At 43.1% G+C, this 16,105-nt stretch overlaps 1 protein-coding gene across 1 annotated transcript in view; it reads left to right on the forward strand.

Annotated features, from left to right (window-relative positions):
• Positions 1-11,266: 11,266 nt before the first annotated feature.
• Positions 11,267-16,105, forward strand: part of LOC108702568 (acid-sensing ion channel 2) — a 245,866-nt gene continuing 241,027 nt past the window's right edge. Inside the window, exon 1 of the mRNA XM_018238120.2 lies at positions 11,267-12,455. Coding sequence (XP_018093609.1) covers positions 11,892-12,455 — 564 coding nt within the window. The 5' untranslated portion in view covers positions 11,267-11,891. The remainder of the gene's footprint in view (positions 12,456-16,105) is intronic.

A 16,105-nucleotide genomic window follows, 5' to 3' on the forward strand; every position in this document is an offset into this window, starting at 1 on the left:
ACGTAGCCCTTCCCCATTCTTGCAGAACTACATCTCCCAGCATCCCCTAAGGGCCAGGATGTCAACAGACCACAGAAACAGCAGAAATGCTTCCCGACAGATGCTGATTATGAATGATCCTGCAGAGATGCTTGACTGATCCAACCGCTCCCTCTTCTGGTGACTGTTAGTACACAGAATTCCAGTAAAGGCGGTGAGCACGGTAGTGCCAATGACATGTTATTTGGTTGCTAATAGTGATGGGCGATGGGTGAAAAATTTGTGAAACTTGAAAACTGACGCCCGTGTCAATTATGACGCCAGCATTAAAGTCAACGGGCCAGGATTAAAGTCAATTTTTTGACGCTGAAAATTCCGTGAAACGTGGATATTTTCTGCAAATTCCCATCAGTAGTTGCTGGCATTGTTTGCAAAACTGATATATTTACTCTACTATACGCGGACTATTACTATCTTGGATCCAGTGTAACTCACTGGAAGTCCTCCACCCAAAACTTTTGTCCAATGAGAGCAACTTCGCAATATATTTTCATACATCATTGATCATGGTTCTTTAAAGTTATTTGTAAACATATTTGCAATTGAAAGTGTTTAAATTTTCTGTTTCATACCCCTGAAACAATGTAGTGTAACCAAACTGCAGCTCTCACGCTTGTTGGATGTTGGAGCCATAGCTGAACAGATGAAAGGCTGCAGGTCGGGTACCCCTACACTTACTGTAGGTACCAGGGTCGGACTTGGGGGCCCAGAGCCCAGCAAGGCTGCTGTCCAGGGACCCCCTCCAGACCCACCTGACCCCCATGTTGCGCCGCCGTCGTAGTGTGCGCAGATGACACAGCGTTTTCCGGGCAGCCACAGCAGAAAGCAGCCTGGAAATTGCACATCTGGGTGCGGATCTGGGCCCACAAGAGCCAGGGGCCTACCAGGTTTTTTCCCGGTGTACCACCTGTCCAGTCCAACCCTGGTAGGTACTTACAGGTTAGTAGCCATGAGCATTTAGTATAAACATGTGACCTTTAAAGGACTTTAGGGGTCATTTGCACCCCTTAGCGCTCATTTAAAAAGCACCTGTGCAAGTAATCTGGCAGAGCACTACAATTTGGGCTGGAGTGGAGATAGAGCCTGGGGATAAAGGAGGACACAAGCCTATAAGAGGTTCCTATGAGAGTTCTGTCTCAATAAAATTACAGATAGGCATATGAACAATTTCCGTTGATACCATTTATACATGGACCCCATGCACTTTGCACCGACCTTCCTGTTAATGACCTTTCCTGTGTAACACAGAAGTAGTGGGGAGTCGGTTGAGAGTTGTGCATGTTGGCCAGATGGTTATTGAAGGTCACATATTCATTGACACCACTGTTCCGTTGAAATGCTGGATGGACATAAATGCATCCATTAGACAAGGTTATAAAAGAGTTTATGTATATATCATCCAAAACTCAAAACATTTTCAGGGTGCCAACTTGGTCACAGTAAGAAGATTCAACAACCAACCACTGGACTTGAAGAGACAACTAGTTTGGCAGTAAGGACCATGGAGCCATGGTTTACAAGGATGGAAATCCCCAGAAAGTGTTTGTTACAGTGAGAGCTGTGAAGATGTGGAATTGTCTCCCTGAATCAGTGGTACAGGCTGATACATTAGATAGGTATAAGAAGGGGTTGGATGGTGTTTAGCAAGTGAGGGAATACAGGGATATGGGAGATAGCTCATAGTACAAGTTGATCCAGGGACTAGTACCATTGCATCTTGGAGTCAGGAAGGATTTTTTTCCCCTCTGAAGCAAATTGGAGAGACTTCAGATGGGTTTTTTTTTTGCCTTCCTCTGGATCAACTGGCAGTTAGGCAGATTATATATAGACCTAAAAGGTTGAACTGATGGACGTGTTTCTTTTTTCAATCTAACTTACTATGTATATCAGTCTACAATCAAGCTGAGACGTCTGTTTTTCTTTCATTAAGCAAGAAGAGGTCTAGGAATGTTGCTGAAAGCCCACCCCAACAATTCACACCAACATGAACCAGAGATGTTTTAGATATCCATTTCAATACAAAAAACACTCCTAATATGTAGCTACAGTCATCACTGGAGGCCTTAGACATGTTTATTCTAGCTCCAAACACCTAAACAAGCCTGCACCCACCCTTCTGATATTTGATTTCAGGGTAATAAGAGCGAGCTAAAACTGTACCATGATATTCCTACATTGGACAGAGTTAGGGTGTAAGATGGCAGACATAGAATTTTCTGTTGAAGAGGCAGTTTGGTTGGACCATGATGTTCTTCTACTTGCTCCCCCCCAGTCACCAACCTCTCTGCTAGTTCTGTATATTAATTATGGCTTATCCTGACCCCAGGGCTGGATGTTTACGTAGGTACCCCCTCCTTTTGTCATTATGTATGTATTTCTATGATAACATTTTCATATTAGAGAAATTTCATTTTTGCCCATAAATCAGTGGGTAAAAGGCCCGGGGGCTACGTATGCGCAACTCCAGTTCAGCCGTACGGTGCTTTATTTATTAATCAAGGGCCTCGGCTGAGACGCAGCCTGTAATAAATGGATGCAGAGCTCTGGCAGTTTGTCTGGTGTCAAGCGATGGCAGGCGTCCTTCACGAGAAGCCGGCATGTGTAATTTACGTTCTTCTTTATTAGGTGCCTAAGGGAGGGCGTTTGTTGAGAAGAGATGAAGAAGGCTGAGATCTACCGTAAAGGTTGATTTTATGTAATAATCTCATAGGTCATGTTACCCTTTATTGCTTAAAGGGGAGATAAAGCTTTCCCGATGGTGTTGCTCCACCCAAAGGTTGCTGAATTACAATTATTAGCCTAATCAACGGTATCATTAAGGCTTGAACTTGAAGGAAAGTCATTTCACACTTGGGAGTGCCAAATGTTAGGCAACCCAAAGTCAATGTATTGACTTACCTGAAACCCCAGGCCGGTGCTCCAATGAGCAGAAAACTGCACCGGCCTGGGGTTATACCAGTGAGCACCACGGATCAATCCTTTTCCGGCTTCTTCTTGCTTCTCGTGGCTGTACATGCGCATTAGAGTGAAAAGCTGAACTTTAACTAAAAAGTCGCTATTTCGTTCTACTACGCATGCGTCTGCTCCAGGAAATTTAAAGAATAAAGAAGCCGGAAGAGGATCGCTCTGTGGTGCTCACTGGTAGAAACCCGGGCCGGTGCAGTTTTCTGCTGATAGGAGCACCAGCCCAGGGTTTCAGGTGAGTCAATACAATCACTTGGGGTGCCTAACATTTGGCACCCCCAAGTGTGAAATGACTTTCCTTCTCCTTTAAAGCATGCTGAGAGCTGTAGTCCAGCAACATCAGGGATGGATCCATAATGCAAAGCTATCCAAAAAAAAACTAGGGACCTTTTAAGAACCTTTTTTAGTTTAGTGTTTGGGTAACCAGGCATATGGCCATATAGTGAGATGACATACATCCCTAACAGGGGACCAGTCTAATTGGGTGTCCACAGGGGCAGGGCTTCCTGATAAAGGGGTGTAGTTTGGTGGGATGTGGTTGGGTGTATTAGGGGTGTGAGGAGCTAGGCATGTGGAACAGCAAATTAGAGATGCCTAACATAAAAAAGTTGGTGTTTCAACCGAGAGGATCTAGGGATGTTTATAAGAATTTCTCACTATTACTCTATCATATTACCCTCCCTGTATTTCTTTGTTATATTTTACCTCCCTGTATTTGTCGCTGGACTACATTTCCCAGAATTCTGCCACATATTATCAAAGCATGCTGGGAGCTGTAGTCTAAATGCTTTTTGCCCCCAGTTTCTCTAAACTGGGGGCATGTGCCTGGTCATGTGCTTTCAGAAAGAGCCAGCACTTTAGGATGGAACTGCTTTCTGGCAGGCTGTTGTTTCTCCTACTCAATGTAACTGAATGTGTCTCAGTGGGACCTGGATTTTACTATTAAGTGCTATTCTTAGATCTACCAGGCAGCTGTTATCTTGTGTTAGGGAGCTGCTATCTAGTTACCTTCCCATTGTTCTGTTGTTAGGCGGCTGGAGGGAGGGGTGACCACTTCAACTTGTGCACAACAGTAAAGGGATGCACCGAATCCACTATTTTGGATTCGGCTAAAAACTGAATCGAATCCGGATCCTAATTTGCATATGCAAATTAGGTGTGGGAAGGGGAATTTTTTTTTACTTCCTTGTTTTGTATAAAAAGTAGTGCGATTTCCCTCACCCGCCCCTAATTTGCATATATAAATCTGGATTTGGATTCGGTTCAGCCAGCCAGAAGGATTCGGCCAAATCCGAATCCTGCTTAAAAAGGCCAAATCCAGAACCGAATCCTGACCGAAGTTTATCAGAGCACAAGTCACATGACCAGGGGCAGCTAGGAAACTGACAAAATTTCTAACCCCATGTCAGATTTCAAAATGAAATTTAAAAAATATCTGTTTGCTCTATTCAGAAATGGATTTCAGTGCAGAATTCTACTGGAGCAGCACTATTAACTGATGTGTTTTAAACACTTTAACTTCCTATAGACACAAGGCCAGGCCTAGTCTGATGGAACCTATTGGGCCCTATGCCCAGGGGGGCCCTGAACATGCCTCCCAATGCCCGCTGCCCCCCTCTGGAGTGTTTGGCACAGTCTTGCAATATGAGACTAATGTCACCCTACATTTGTACCTGAAGCCACCTGGAGATGAGAGGCCTGGGGCTAAATTCAGTCCAGGGCTTGGGGCATGTGGCTGCAAAGATGCCATTGCCAACCGAGACCCGTAGTGATCCAGGGGCATCTTGCCTGTCTTACAGATGCAATGAGAGACATTCAGAGACAGAAGGTCCTTGCCAGCAGAACTTACAACCTAGTTACGTACAAATAAACTGATTAGTAGCAGAGCTTCTAAGTGCCAAGTGGGGCAAACTTATTGGAAGACACAAGTGGTAGACGCAAAGTTAACTGCATGTCTTTCTAATAAGTGCCACTAGGTGGCAGGAGAGCTCAAGCCAACGCTTTTTAACAACAAAAAATTATTTCCCCCACCTCTTGATACCTTTTGATAGAAAAACATAATATTGATTTATAGACAGAAAAAAGAGCCTTCAAATCCTTGTTGGTTTCTCCGTCAAATGAAAAAGAAGAAACCTATGAGGTTTGGGATGCTCAGTATTCTGCCTATAAATCAATATTATGTCAGTCCATTATGTGGCGACCGCGTTCATCTTCCCAATAGTGCATGATAAATGCGCCAATATACTGAAATATAAACACAATTTTGGTGCGATTTAACGCAAGCTGTAGTCCAAGAGCAGGTGGGCAGCAAGTTGCCCCTATCTAATATAGAGAATAAAATATAGGAAATTGTGTTTCGTTTTCCCTCGGAAATTTCCCACGGGAATTTCTTCTGCGTCGCCCTTGTTACGTAATTTACGACTCCCGGCCACAACAACAATGGGACAGGCCGGCTATTTAGTCAATATTATGGGTAACTGTGGCTTATTTTTTGGCTGCAAAAACTTTACAGGGATCCATATTACATTTATTTTACGACCCTATTTCTTTTTAAACGGCCTTAAATAAAGAAGCGTTGGTTTTCCCTTCCCAGGCTGTGTCAGTTTGCATAAAACTTTATGTTTCTGATTATAGCGTTGCCGCACTATTGTCTTTTATTGCTATTAGTTTCCTCGCATTGCTGCCGAGCTTCCGTTCTGTACCGGAGACAACGCCTCTCCTACCGCCCTCCCAGATACCAAGATTTAAATTTAGAGAAAATATTCATTATTAATAGTAATGGGGGCGAATTTGTCCCGAAACGGCAGAAATTAGCGAAACGCGAATTTTGAATCCCACATCAGTTCTGACGCTCTCGTCAATTTTGACGCTGTCGTTAAAGTCAATGGGCGTCTGAATAATGTTGACACGTGATGGTTTTGACGGGAGCGACTTTACCGACATGCGTCCAAAATTTCCGTAGCAGTTTCGCAAATTTATTAGCCAGCAGTTTCGCAAATGTGTTCGCCGACAGGGAAAAACGGAAATCCGTCGTGAATTCGCTCCTGGCGAATTTATTCGCCCATCACTAATTATTCATTTTTATTGGTTTAAAATTGTTTGTAAATGTAATTTCTGCATTCTCTGCCTTGCTGGGTCTGACTCATGAAGCAATGTAGCAGTAGCCAGCTGATTAAAGGATAAGTAAAAATAAGTGAATGTAAAATTGATGAAAGTGCTATTCTAAGCACTTTTGTCGTTTACATTCATTATTTATTTATTTTTTATTCCAAGATATTAAGGGATACATGTATTGTTATTATAAATTAATTTTGTTACAACAGCGCCACCTGCTGGTCAGTTTCCCACCAGTCTGACCACCAAGTAGTCAAGGAAGTTGTCAGGAGAAAGAAAGAGGCTGATGTTCTTCTGCTTAGGAAAGATGTGAGAAAGGTTTCTTTCTTCTTTTATTCCTAAGCAGAAGAACATCAGCCTCTTTCTTTCTCCTGACAACCTCCTTGACTACTTGGTGGTCAGACTGGTGGGAAACTGACCAGCAGGTGGCGCTGTTGTAACAAAATTAATTTATAATAACAGTACATGTATCCCTTAATATCTTGGAATAAAAAATAAATAAATAATGAATGTAAACGACAAAAGTGCTTAGAATAGCACTTTCATCAATTTTACATTCACTTATTTTAAAGGTTTACTTATCCTTTAACAGACCCAGAGGACAAATGATACCTACTACCAGTAAGGTAACTAAGGACCATTGGACCCGGGTACAGGCTGTGCAGCCGGGACCCCCACCCCCTCCAAGGGGCCCCAAACCAGAGAAGAGAAAGAGTGATGGCCCCAAGGGGGTTCACCCCGGTAGTTACGCCCCTGCCTACTACACTGTTTCCAGATCCCAAACCAGAAAAAAGAAAGGGTAAAACTAATACTACTTTCATTTGAATTTGAAACAGTGCCACCTGCTGGTCATTTCAGCTAATCAGACACAGTTGGCAGAAAATGAAGCGAGTGAGAAGAGGAAAGTCTCGCGGTTTGGCTCTGCTGAGAAAAGTTGTGTTTTTTTTTTAAATCCTGTGCTTTTAAAGGAACAATTCAGTGTAAAAATAAAAACTGGGTAAATAGACAGGCTGTGCAAAATAAAAATGTTTCTGATATAGTTAGTTAGCCAAAAATGTAATGTATAAAGACTGGAGTGACTGGATGTCTAACATAACAGAACAGAACACTTCTTCCTGCTGTTAAGCTCTCTTGGTTTCCACTGATTGGATAACAAGCAGTAACCAATCAGTGACTTTAAGGGGGCACATGGGACATAACTGTTGCTTTTGAATCTGAGCTGAATGCTGAGGATCAATTACAAACTCACTGAACAGTTATGTCCCATGTGGCCCCCCTTATAGTCACTGACTAACTCAGAGTTAGAGAGCTGAAAAGCAGGAAGTAGTGTTCTGGCTAATATGTTACACATCCAGTCACTCCAGCCTTTATATATTACATTTTTGGCTAACTAACTATATTAGAAACATTTTTTATTTTGTAGAACCTGTCTATTTACCCAGTTTTTATTTTTACACTGAACTGTTCCTTTAACATAAATGTGTTCAGGCTTCTGACCTCAGTTCTGCTCCATGTCTCTGGCTTTTGACTCAACTGGTCCTGTATCGGCTTTATTCCTGCTTTCCTGTCCAGTCTGCATTCCTGGTCTTGCATTCTTAGCTTCCACTTGCTGAAAAATTTGGGGTGGTGGAGCCAAGTAGGATGGGGCAACCGCTTTTTCAATCCGACAATGTGCATTTACCTGTTGGGTAGGACTGGAGGGGTGCGCGCAGGGCAGTACTGGATTTATATACTATAAGTATACAGTAGACTTAAAGTATGGAAATCCAAATAACGGAAAACTCCTTATCCAGAAACCCAGGTCCCGAGAATTCTGGATAACAGGTCCCATACCTATAATAGATTCTGCATTTGTCCAGTAGGTGGCGCACACAGTGAAAGCAAACTATGAATAAAACTGCAAAGGCCCAAGGAATCACTGAAACCTTTTATTTCTATCACCCCAAACAAAGTACAATTCTTTGGATCATATTGCACCTATATAGTTGTTGAGGGTCAGTATCAGACCAGAGTGAGTCCATGGCAAGAGAATGAGGACAAGAGAGATGTTGCTGCTGGTTTTGCAGAGATCCACGGCCAAGGACAAGCTCATCACACATTAATACTGAATTAAAGACCTCCATTAAGCATCTGGGACCCATAGCAGTTGAGCCTGATGGAGGGGGGTGAGGGGTTTATAGTGGGGAGGGGTCCTCTGCAGCTGGAGTGGTGGGCCCTTGAGTTGGTGGCCCCAGACACCCCAGTCCAACACTGAGAATTGTATTTTATTTTCAGTATTTTCAGATGCACAACCTCCATGTCTGGTATCCTAGAATGCCTTCAAAAGTCTGACTTTGCCGTCTACTTCAATTATTTCCTCCTTCCTAGCTTTCATTTTCATATACGAGACCCCGCAGCTGCTCCTCTAATTGTGCCACCTCACTCAGATTTTGTTTATTGGTTGATGAATGTGATATTGACTCAAAAAATCTCTTGCAAAACTTTCCTTTCAAACAAAGTTTCCTCTAATTTTGGGATGGCCACGTGTACAAAAATCATCTTTGCTCCAGGCGCTCTTCTGAACATTTTTTCTTACGGTTTTCAAGATATTAGCAGTTTGTAATCTGCTAATATAATGTGACAAAAACAACAGCACCACCTGCTGGTCAACTTTGCCAACTGGCCTGACAGTTGGGAGAAAATCACAAGAGAAGAAGTAACATCAGATCCTTTGCTCTTTTCTTAGAGGAGCAACATTGGAAGACATATCTCTTTGTCCTGAAATTTAGATTGTGAGCAGGATCCTCCAGCTATTGCCCTTATTGTGCGTTTACAATGTACAATTGTAGCTGGCCTGACAGTTGGGAAAAAATTTCAAGACAAGAAGTAACATCAGATTCTTTGTTCTTTTCTTAGAGGCGCAACATACCTCTTTGTCCTGAAATTTAGATTGTAAGCTCTTGTGAGCAGGATCCTCCTGCTATTGCCCTATTGTGCCTTTACAATGTACAATTGTAGCTGGCCTGACAGTTGGGAGAAGATTTCAAGACAAGAAATAACATCAGCTTCTTTGCTCCTTTCTTAGAGGAGCAACATACCTCTTTGTCCTGAAATTTAGATTGTAAGCTCTTGTGAGCAGGATCCTCCTGCTATTGCCCTATTGTGCCTTTACAATGTACAATTGTAGCTGGCCTGACAGTTGGGAGAAGATTTCAAGACAAGAAATAACATCAGCTTCTTTGCTCCTTTCTTAGAGGAGCAACATACCTCTTTGTTCTGAAATTTAGATTGTAAGCTCTTGTGAGCAGGATCCTCCTGCTATTGCTCTATTGTGCCTTTACAATGTACAATTGTAGCTGGCCTGACAGTTGGGAGAAAATTTCAAGACAAGAAATAACATCAGATTCTTTGCTCTTTTCTTAGAGGAGCAACATACCTCTTTGTCCTGAAATTTAGATTGTAAGCTCTTGTGAGCAGGATCCTCCTGCTATTGCTCTATTGTGCCTTTACAATGTACAATTGTAGCTGGCCTGACAGTTGGGAGAAAATTTCAAGACAAGAAATAACATCAGATTCTTTGCTCTTTTCTTAGAGGAGCAATATCGGAAGACATACCTCTTTGTCCTGAGATTTAGATTGTGAGCTCTTGTGAGCAGGATCCTCCCGCTATTGCCCCTATTGTGCCTTTACAATGTACAATTGTAGCAATGTGCATCTGTTATGGAGTCTTGACATACAATAGTGTGTGTCAGCTAGAATAGACAGCAGGGCATGTGTAAAAGGCAGGATTCTCATGGGAGAATGGGGCTGATGTTCCTGGAGAGCTGTTGAATGGTGTTGCTGGACTACAACTCCCAGCCTGCTTAAACCTTTGCTAATATACTAAAAATACAGATACAGACCTTCTCCTTAGCTGTGAGACTTCCCCTTGCTTTTTGTATCTCAAGAGACTTCCAAAAGTGTGTGCCCTTAATGAAATTTTAGCCTTAAAAGAGTTATAAACCCACAAATGAAATGAATGTAAGCACCCTTGGTTTGGTTTACATTACTTTTTATTTCAAGACATTACTGCTAATATAATGAACAGCAGCGCCACCTGCTGGTCGTTCAGACCACAGTCAGCTGAATATTTCCTGAGGAAAGGAAAAGTTGCTCTGCTTAGAAAATTAAGTTAGTGAGCAAAGAAGAGTCATCTGCCAACTGGGTCACACTTTACCAATTCAGCAGCTTATTGGCCGCGTGTTGGGTTCTAGGGAAGGCTTGCCTGACTGACATCTGGATGAAAATTGGGCAGAGAGGCAAGTCTAGAAATCATTTTGGCAAAGACTTCATCAGTGTGTTAATCTGATCCTTGTCCAGTGTGTCCTGAGTATGAAATGATCGCTAGCCCTGGGCCAAGCATTGGATCAACTAAGTTGATCCAGGATGTGGGAGACCATATTGGGCAAAGATTTGCTCATTAAGTGAATTGTCCGCTTAAGCCGACCCCAAACAAACACCTATGAATTTCTTACATCAAACAGGAGGTATTACACATGGAATATGAACTTTATTTACCCAAATATGTTTTCTGGCTGTATTATAAAGGAAATTGCCATTGTATTGATCATGTTATGTGTTCTGGGGTTTTATATATGAAGCGGACCCTGCATTTTTCCTGCCATGGATTCTGGGGTATTATGGATGGAGTTGGCTTGGGGATACCCTGAATAATATTGCGTAGAAACGTAATTATCAATAAGCCTCCCCAATGACCCTACAGTCCTTTGAAGTAGGTGTAACTTCCACTCTATTGTTCATTGGAATGCATGTATATGGATGTATAGAGACAATTGAAGAAACAATATTCTTCTTTTGGCTTTTCTCAACCACATCTACAACCATCACACATTTTAAACTCTGCATGTCCCCTCCCTTGTGTGGATTTCAGCTCAAAGCACTAAGCCCCCTTGCGTCTCCATCAGATCCTCAGGTACCCAACACTTTCCTCCTTTATAGGAAATCTCTCTTTCTGAGTTTATTACAACCCCGGAGGCAGCTAAAATCTCCAACCCAACCCCATGCCTTCTTACAGTCTCTAATAAAGGATTCTTCCACTGATGTGATGTGGATATTCAGACAAATATATTCACAGAGTCTGACGCTTCTCCAGCTTCTCCCCCCCCCCTTATCACCTCTGCTTCTCTCACATCGAGGACTGAATCTGGCACTGTCTGGGAATGTGGGTGGGTTAACGAGCGATGGAGAGAAATAGACATTAATTCCCGGGATTGGTCATCAAGGGGAAAGAGAAGCCTTGGCTGAAATCCTCCCCTGAGAAGATCTGCTGCCTTTTTTGCATCAGTTAATTCACGGCTCTCAATGCTTGTTTGAATCCTTTATTCGCTGGGCTGCTCTGCTTGTTTAATCACATTTCTGTTCTGTCTGTGTGTGAGAACGAGGTGGAGATGAAGCGAGAGGGAGAAGGGATGAATTTGGTTTCTATTGGCCGAAGTGTCTCCCTCTCTCCACCCACCACCGTTCCACCTCACCTTGGTGTCTCCCCGCACACATCTAGCCCTCCTTATCGTAATGAAGAAATCTACAGCCAGAGTTTCCATGGATTTGATTTATAAACATTTACCCCCAACGGGCGGTCACTGAGTTTGACAGCATTTGAGCTTGGCTGAAAGGGAGGGAAGGGTTGGGTGTACCTCGTACTAGCACTTTGTTATTTCATGTAGAGAAGAATTACAACAACACAAAAAAACAAGCACAAACTGGAGGTGACCAGGCTGTACCTCCCAAATGAGAAGATGGATCTGAAGGACAGCCCCAGTGAAGACAGCTTGGGCAGCCTGCACCCCTCTAGCATTCAAATTTTTGCCAACACTTCCACCTTTCATGGAATTCGCCACATCTTCGTGTTTGGCCCATTGACCCTCCGCCGCTTCCTATGGACAGTGGCCTTTGTGGGTTCCCTGGGCCTTCTACTTCTGGAGAGCTCAGAGAGAGTGGCCTTTTATTTCTCCTACCAACATGTGACCAAAGTAGACCAAGTAGTAGCAGAAAGCCTTGTCTTCCCAGCTGTTACTATCTGCAACCTCAATTCCTTTAGATTCTCCAGGATTACCACCAATGACTTGTACCATGCCGGGGAGTTACTGGAGCTGCTAGATGTCAATGGGCAAATTCTAGAGCCCCACTTGGCTGACCCAGAAGTTTTGAATGTCCTCCAGGAGAAGGCCAACTTTAAAGTCTTCAAACCCAAGCCCTTTTGCATGGAGAAATTCATGGAACGGGCTGGGCATGACCTGAAGGAAATGATGCTCTACTGCAAGTTCAGAGGCCACGAATGCAACCATAAGGACTTCCAACGGGTGAGTGTCTCAGATCTCCTTTTACTACTCACATGGGATATTGGTTCAGTGGCTGGAAATAAACCAGTCTCATGTTCAATAGCTACTGTCTGTGTAAATTACAAAAGGTTTATGTGGTTAGGAACTTAGAGACAAGTTGGGTGGCATCAGGCTGAAGACGTATTAAGGGAAGTTTTTTTTTAAAATACAGGCCACGCCCCCTTCTGCAATATCACTGCTCCACATTGCCCCCCATTGGACATTGGCTTCTCTCTAGATGTACAAACCCAAGTTAAATGGTAACCATATACCGAACAAACAACATTCTCCTTATTTTCAACCGACTACAACCTGGAGGTCACATTTCTTCTCCTTGCATTTCATAAATGAAAATGAAGGCATAGAGATTATAACTGCAATCTCATAGCAACGGATGCCTGGGTTTAAATCCGACCAGGGCTCAGACTGTGGTCTAAGTTTGTATGTTCTCCCCTGATATTGTAGGAAAGTCCAGATTCCAACCACACTCAAAACTGGCCTGTTTATAGCTAGGGGAAATACGATTATGAGATTAAATATATTCTCTAACACATTGGCATCATGAAAAATACAAGATACTGTCTATAAACTCTGGGACCAATGGAGAGATCTTGGTAATTGGGCAGGCAGAAGTCAACAGGTGTCATTTTTGCCCTAGAACTTGGGATACTTTAAATTGGATCCAGTTTATAATCAAAAGATAGGGATTAATGCATTGTTGCCTGCAAAAGTAATGAGAGCTGAATAAGTCTGTGGGTAGATATATATAATCTTACATTTGCAATTAATAAACACGAGGACGACTGGCTCATTGTCTTAGGATGGCAGTCAAAGCTCCACCGAAGGAGAATGAAGCCAACGCAGTTTCCTGATCCCAAGTGATTGTTACAAATGTTCAAGCAATGTTACCCTAATGTTTGTGAATAATGCCAATAGCAGAATGGCTCCAACTGGCAGCGTAATTAATGCAAGACGGCTCTGCAGGAGAAAGCTTTATAACTAATATCAAGCTAGCGATAGTGCGCCATACGTGGGAAATGAAGCCCAGAAGACATGGCTGGGAATAATATGTTAGTTTAATAATCATTTCCCAATAGGCAGGGGGTGAAGTGACTTGCTGTAACATGTCAAGCTTGGGAAACAAGAGTGAGATCATGCGAGATTTCTACTGTGCACAGAAGTACAGAATGGAATTCAGATTTGTCATAATACATTAAGATCATATAAATCGCATATGCCTTGGCTGCGTGGGGACATAGGGGGGAGCCGATAGCCAACGACAAGGAAAAATCAGAAGCACAGGGAAGGTTTTTATATTAAATCAAGGACCAAACTTCTATTTTCTGGGCTGCTGTAATGCCTACGAGTTCCCTGTGATAATACCTTGACTACATCTGGGGGATCTGAAAATTTTAGGGATGCAGGGTACAAGAGAACTAAGGGGTGCAAACAGTGGCGTAACTAGATGTTACTGGGCCCCACAGCAAATTAATTTTAGGGCCCCAAACATATCCAGAGGTTGTCCTGTTTTACCAAAATGTATTGAAATTGTATATGAATTTGAGCCTCATGGGGCCCCCTATACCCCCTGGGCCCCTGCAGCCGCAGGGTCTGCTTCCTCTATAGTTACGCCCCTGGGTGCAAAAGCGTACACTTTAACGCTCATTCTAAGGCCTTGTGTCTAGGGTCTGGCTGCAGCAAACACCAGATTGGACGGGAAGGAACGGGTAGCAGAGGCGCCTATGTGCCGCGGCTGTCGAACATTGGGAGGCCCATTTATCAGAGGTCAAATTTTGAATTCATGTGATTTTTTTTTTTAATATATACTCACAATTCCACTGGGAAGTTATTGAAGAAGAAATTTGAATGGCTAATATTCGATCGAACGGTTCCGACCCGAAAATTTGAACAGTATTCAATTTGGTACGAGAAAAACCTTGAATGTCAGAAAGGCTGTTAACATCTCCAAATGGCTCAACGGACCATTGCCATTGACTTGTACATGAACTCGGCAGGTTTTAGATGGAGAATTTTCAAATTAGGACTGTTTCCATGGTCAAGGTGTGATAAATCTGACATTCGAATAGCGGGATCAAAATTCGAATGTTTGAATTTACTATTTGACCCTTGATAATGCTGAACCTACATGGTATTTTGGAGTTCATAGAGCTGGGGCAATTTTATATGGTTCAGGTTGCACAATACACAAAACATGGAGGATTGAGCATTTTTTGCACTTTGTACTCTGCCCTGCACTTATTAAGTAGGGATGCACCGAATCCAGGATTCGGTTCGGGATTCGGCCTTTTTCAGCAGGATTCGGATTCGGGTGAATCCTTCTGCGCGGCGAACCAAATCTGAATCCTAATTTGCATATGCAAATTCTGATTCGGATTTGGTTCGGTATTGGGCTGAATCTTTTGCATGGGATTCGGGTGTTCGGCCCAATCCAAAATCGTGGATTTGGTGCATCCCTATTATTAAGTGACCCCTCTTATCTAAAAGTGAATGGGAAGTAAACTGGTCAAAAGGCTGTGTGCACTATAACCATTTAGGTTCTGGGCACATGCTCAGATTCAGGGAGATTAGTCACCCAGCGACAAATCTCCTCTTCTTCAGGGAGACGAATCTCCCCGAACTGCCTCCCGTCTGCTAAAATGTAAATCACCGGTTTCGTTTTCTGAAGTTGCCCGAAGTTTCCACACGAGGCAACTTCGGGCGACTTCGGAAAATAAAGTGTTCTGAGTGCCATGTCGCTGCCGATTTATATTCTAGCCGGCAGGAGGCAGTTGGGGGAGATTAGTCGCCCTGAAGAAGAGGAGATTTGTTGCCGGGCGACTGATTTTCCTGAATCTGAGCGTGTGCCCTGACCCTTAAGGGTTTGAGGATATTGTTGAATTGAAAGACAAATTTAATTTTTAGGTTGGTGGCACACAAGGCTACTGGGGGAGATCAGTCGCCCAGCGACAAATTGCCTCTTCTTCGGGTCGACTAATCTCCCTTAAATGCCTTCCTGCTGGCTAGAATGTAAATTGCCGGTGGCAAACTCCTGGGGAACTTCGGAAAACCGAAGCGATCCGAGTGCCATCCCGCCGGCTAGAATGTAAATCGCTGGCAGGAAGGGATTTAGGCGAGAATAGTAGTCCTAAGAAGAGCCAATTTGTCGCTGGGCTATTTATTTCCTCCAGTAGCCACATTTGCCACCTCCCATAAGGGGATAGCTAGAAGTTAATGGGTCACACAGAAAAACCATTATAGGGCCCCTTAACTTAAGCCCCATAGCAGTTGCAGGGTCTGCTGCCGCTGCCATTGAAACAAATAATCAGTTGCTATGGTCAGGGACTTCTATTTGCATTGTCAGAGGATGGAAGAATTATTTGGTCCCATTCTCCTCCCAGTGCATTGTGGGATATAAACCTTGTATATTGATCCCCTCTTTCTGTGCTGCCTGTACCCTGGGGTATAATAAAAAGCAAAAAAGGGTTCTAATGTAAGGGATATCTTAGTCTTTGATACCCGTTAATATAAAGTTCTGTAACCAGAATCTATTTTCAGTATAATCCATAGTTATTGAGCTTCTGTATGACACAGGCATTTTATTGTCAGTATAACAATGCAGGTCGCAGATTGTG

Source organism: Xenopus laevis, chromosome 9_10S, assembly GCF_017654675.1.
Source record: "Xenopus laevis strain J_2021 chromosome 9_10S, Xenopus_laevis_v10.1, whole genome shotgun sequence".
In the NCBI taxonomy this organism is placed as follows: Eukaryota; Metazoa; Chordata; class Amphibia; order Anura; family Pipidae; genus Xenopus; species Xenopus laevis.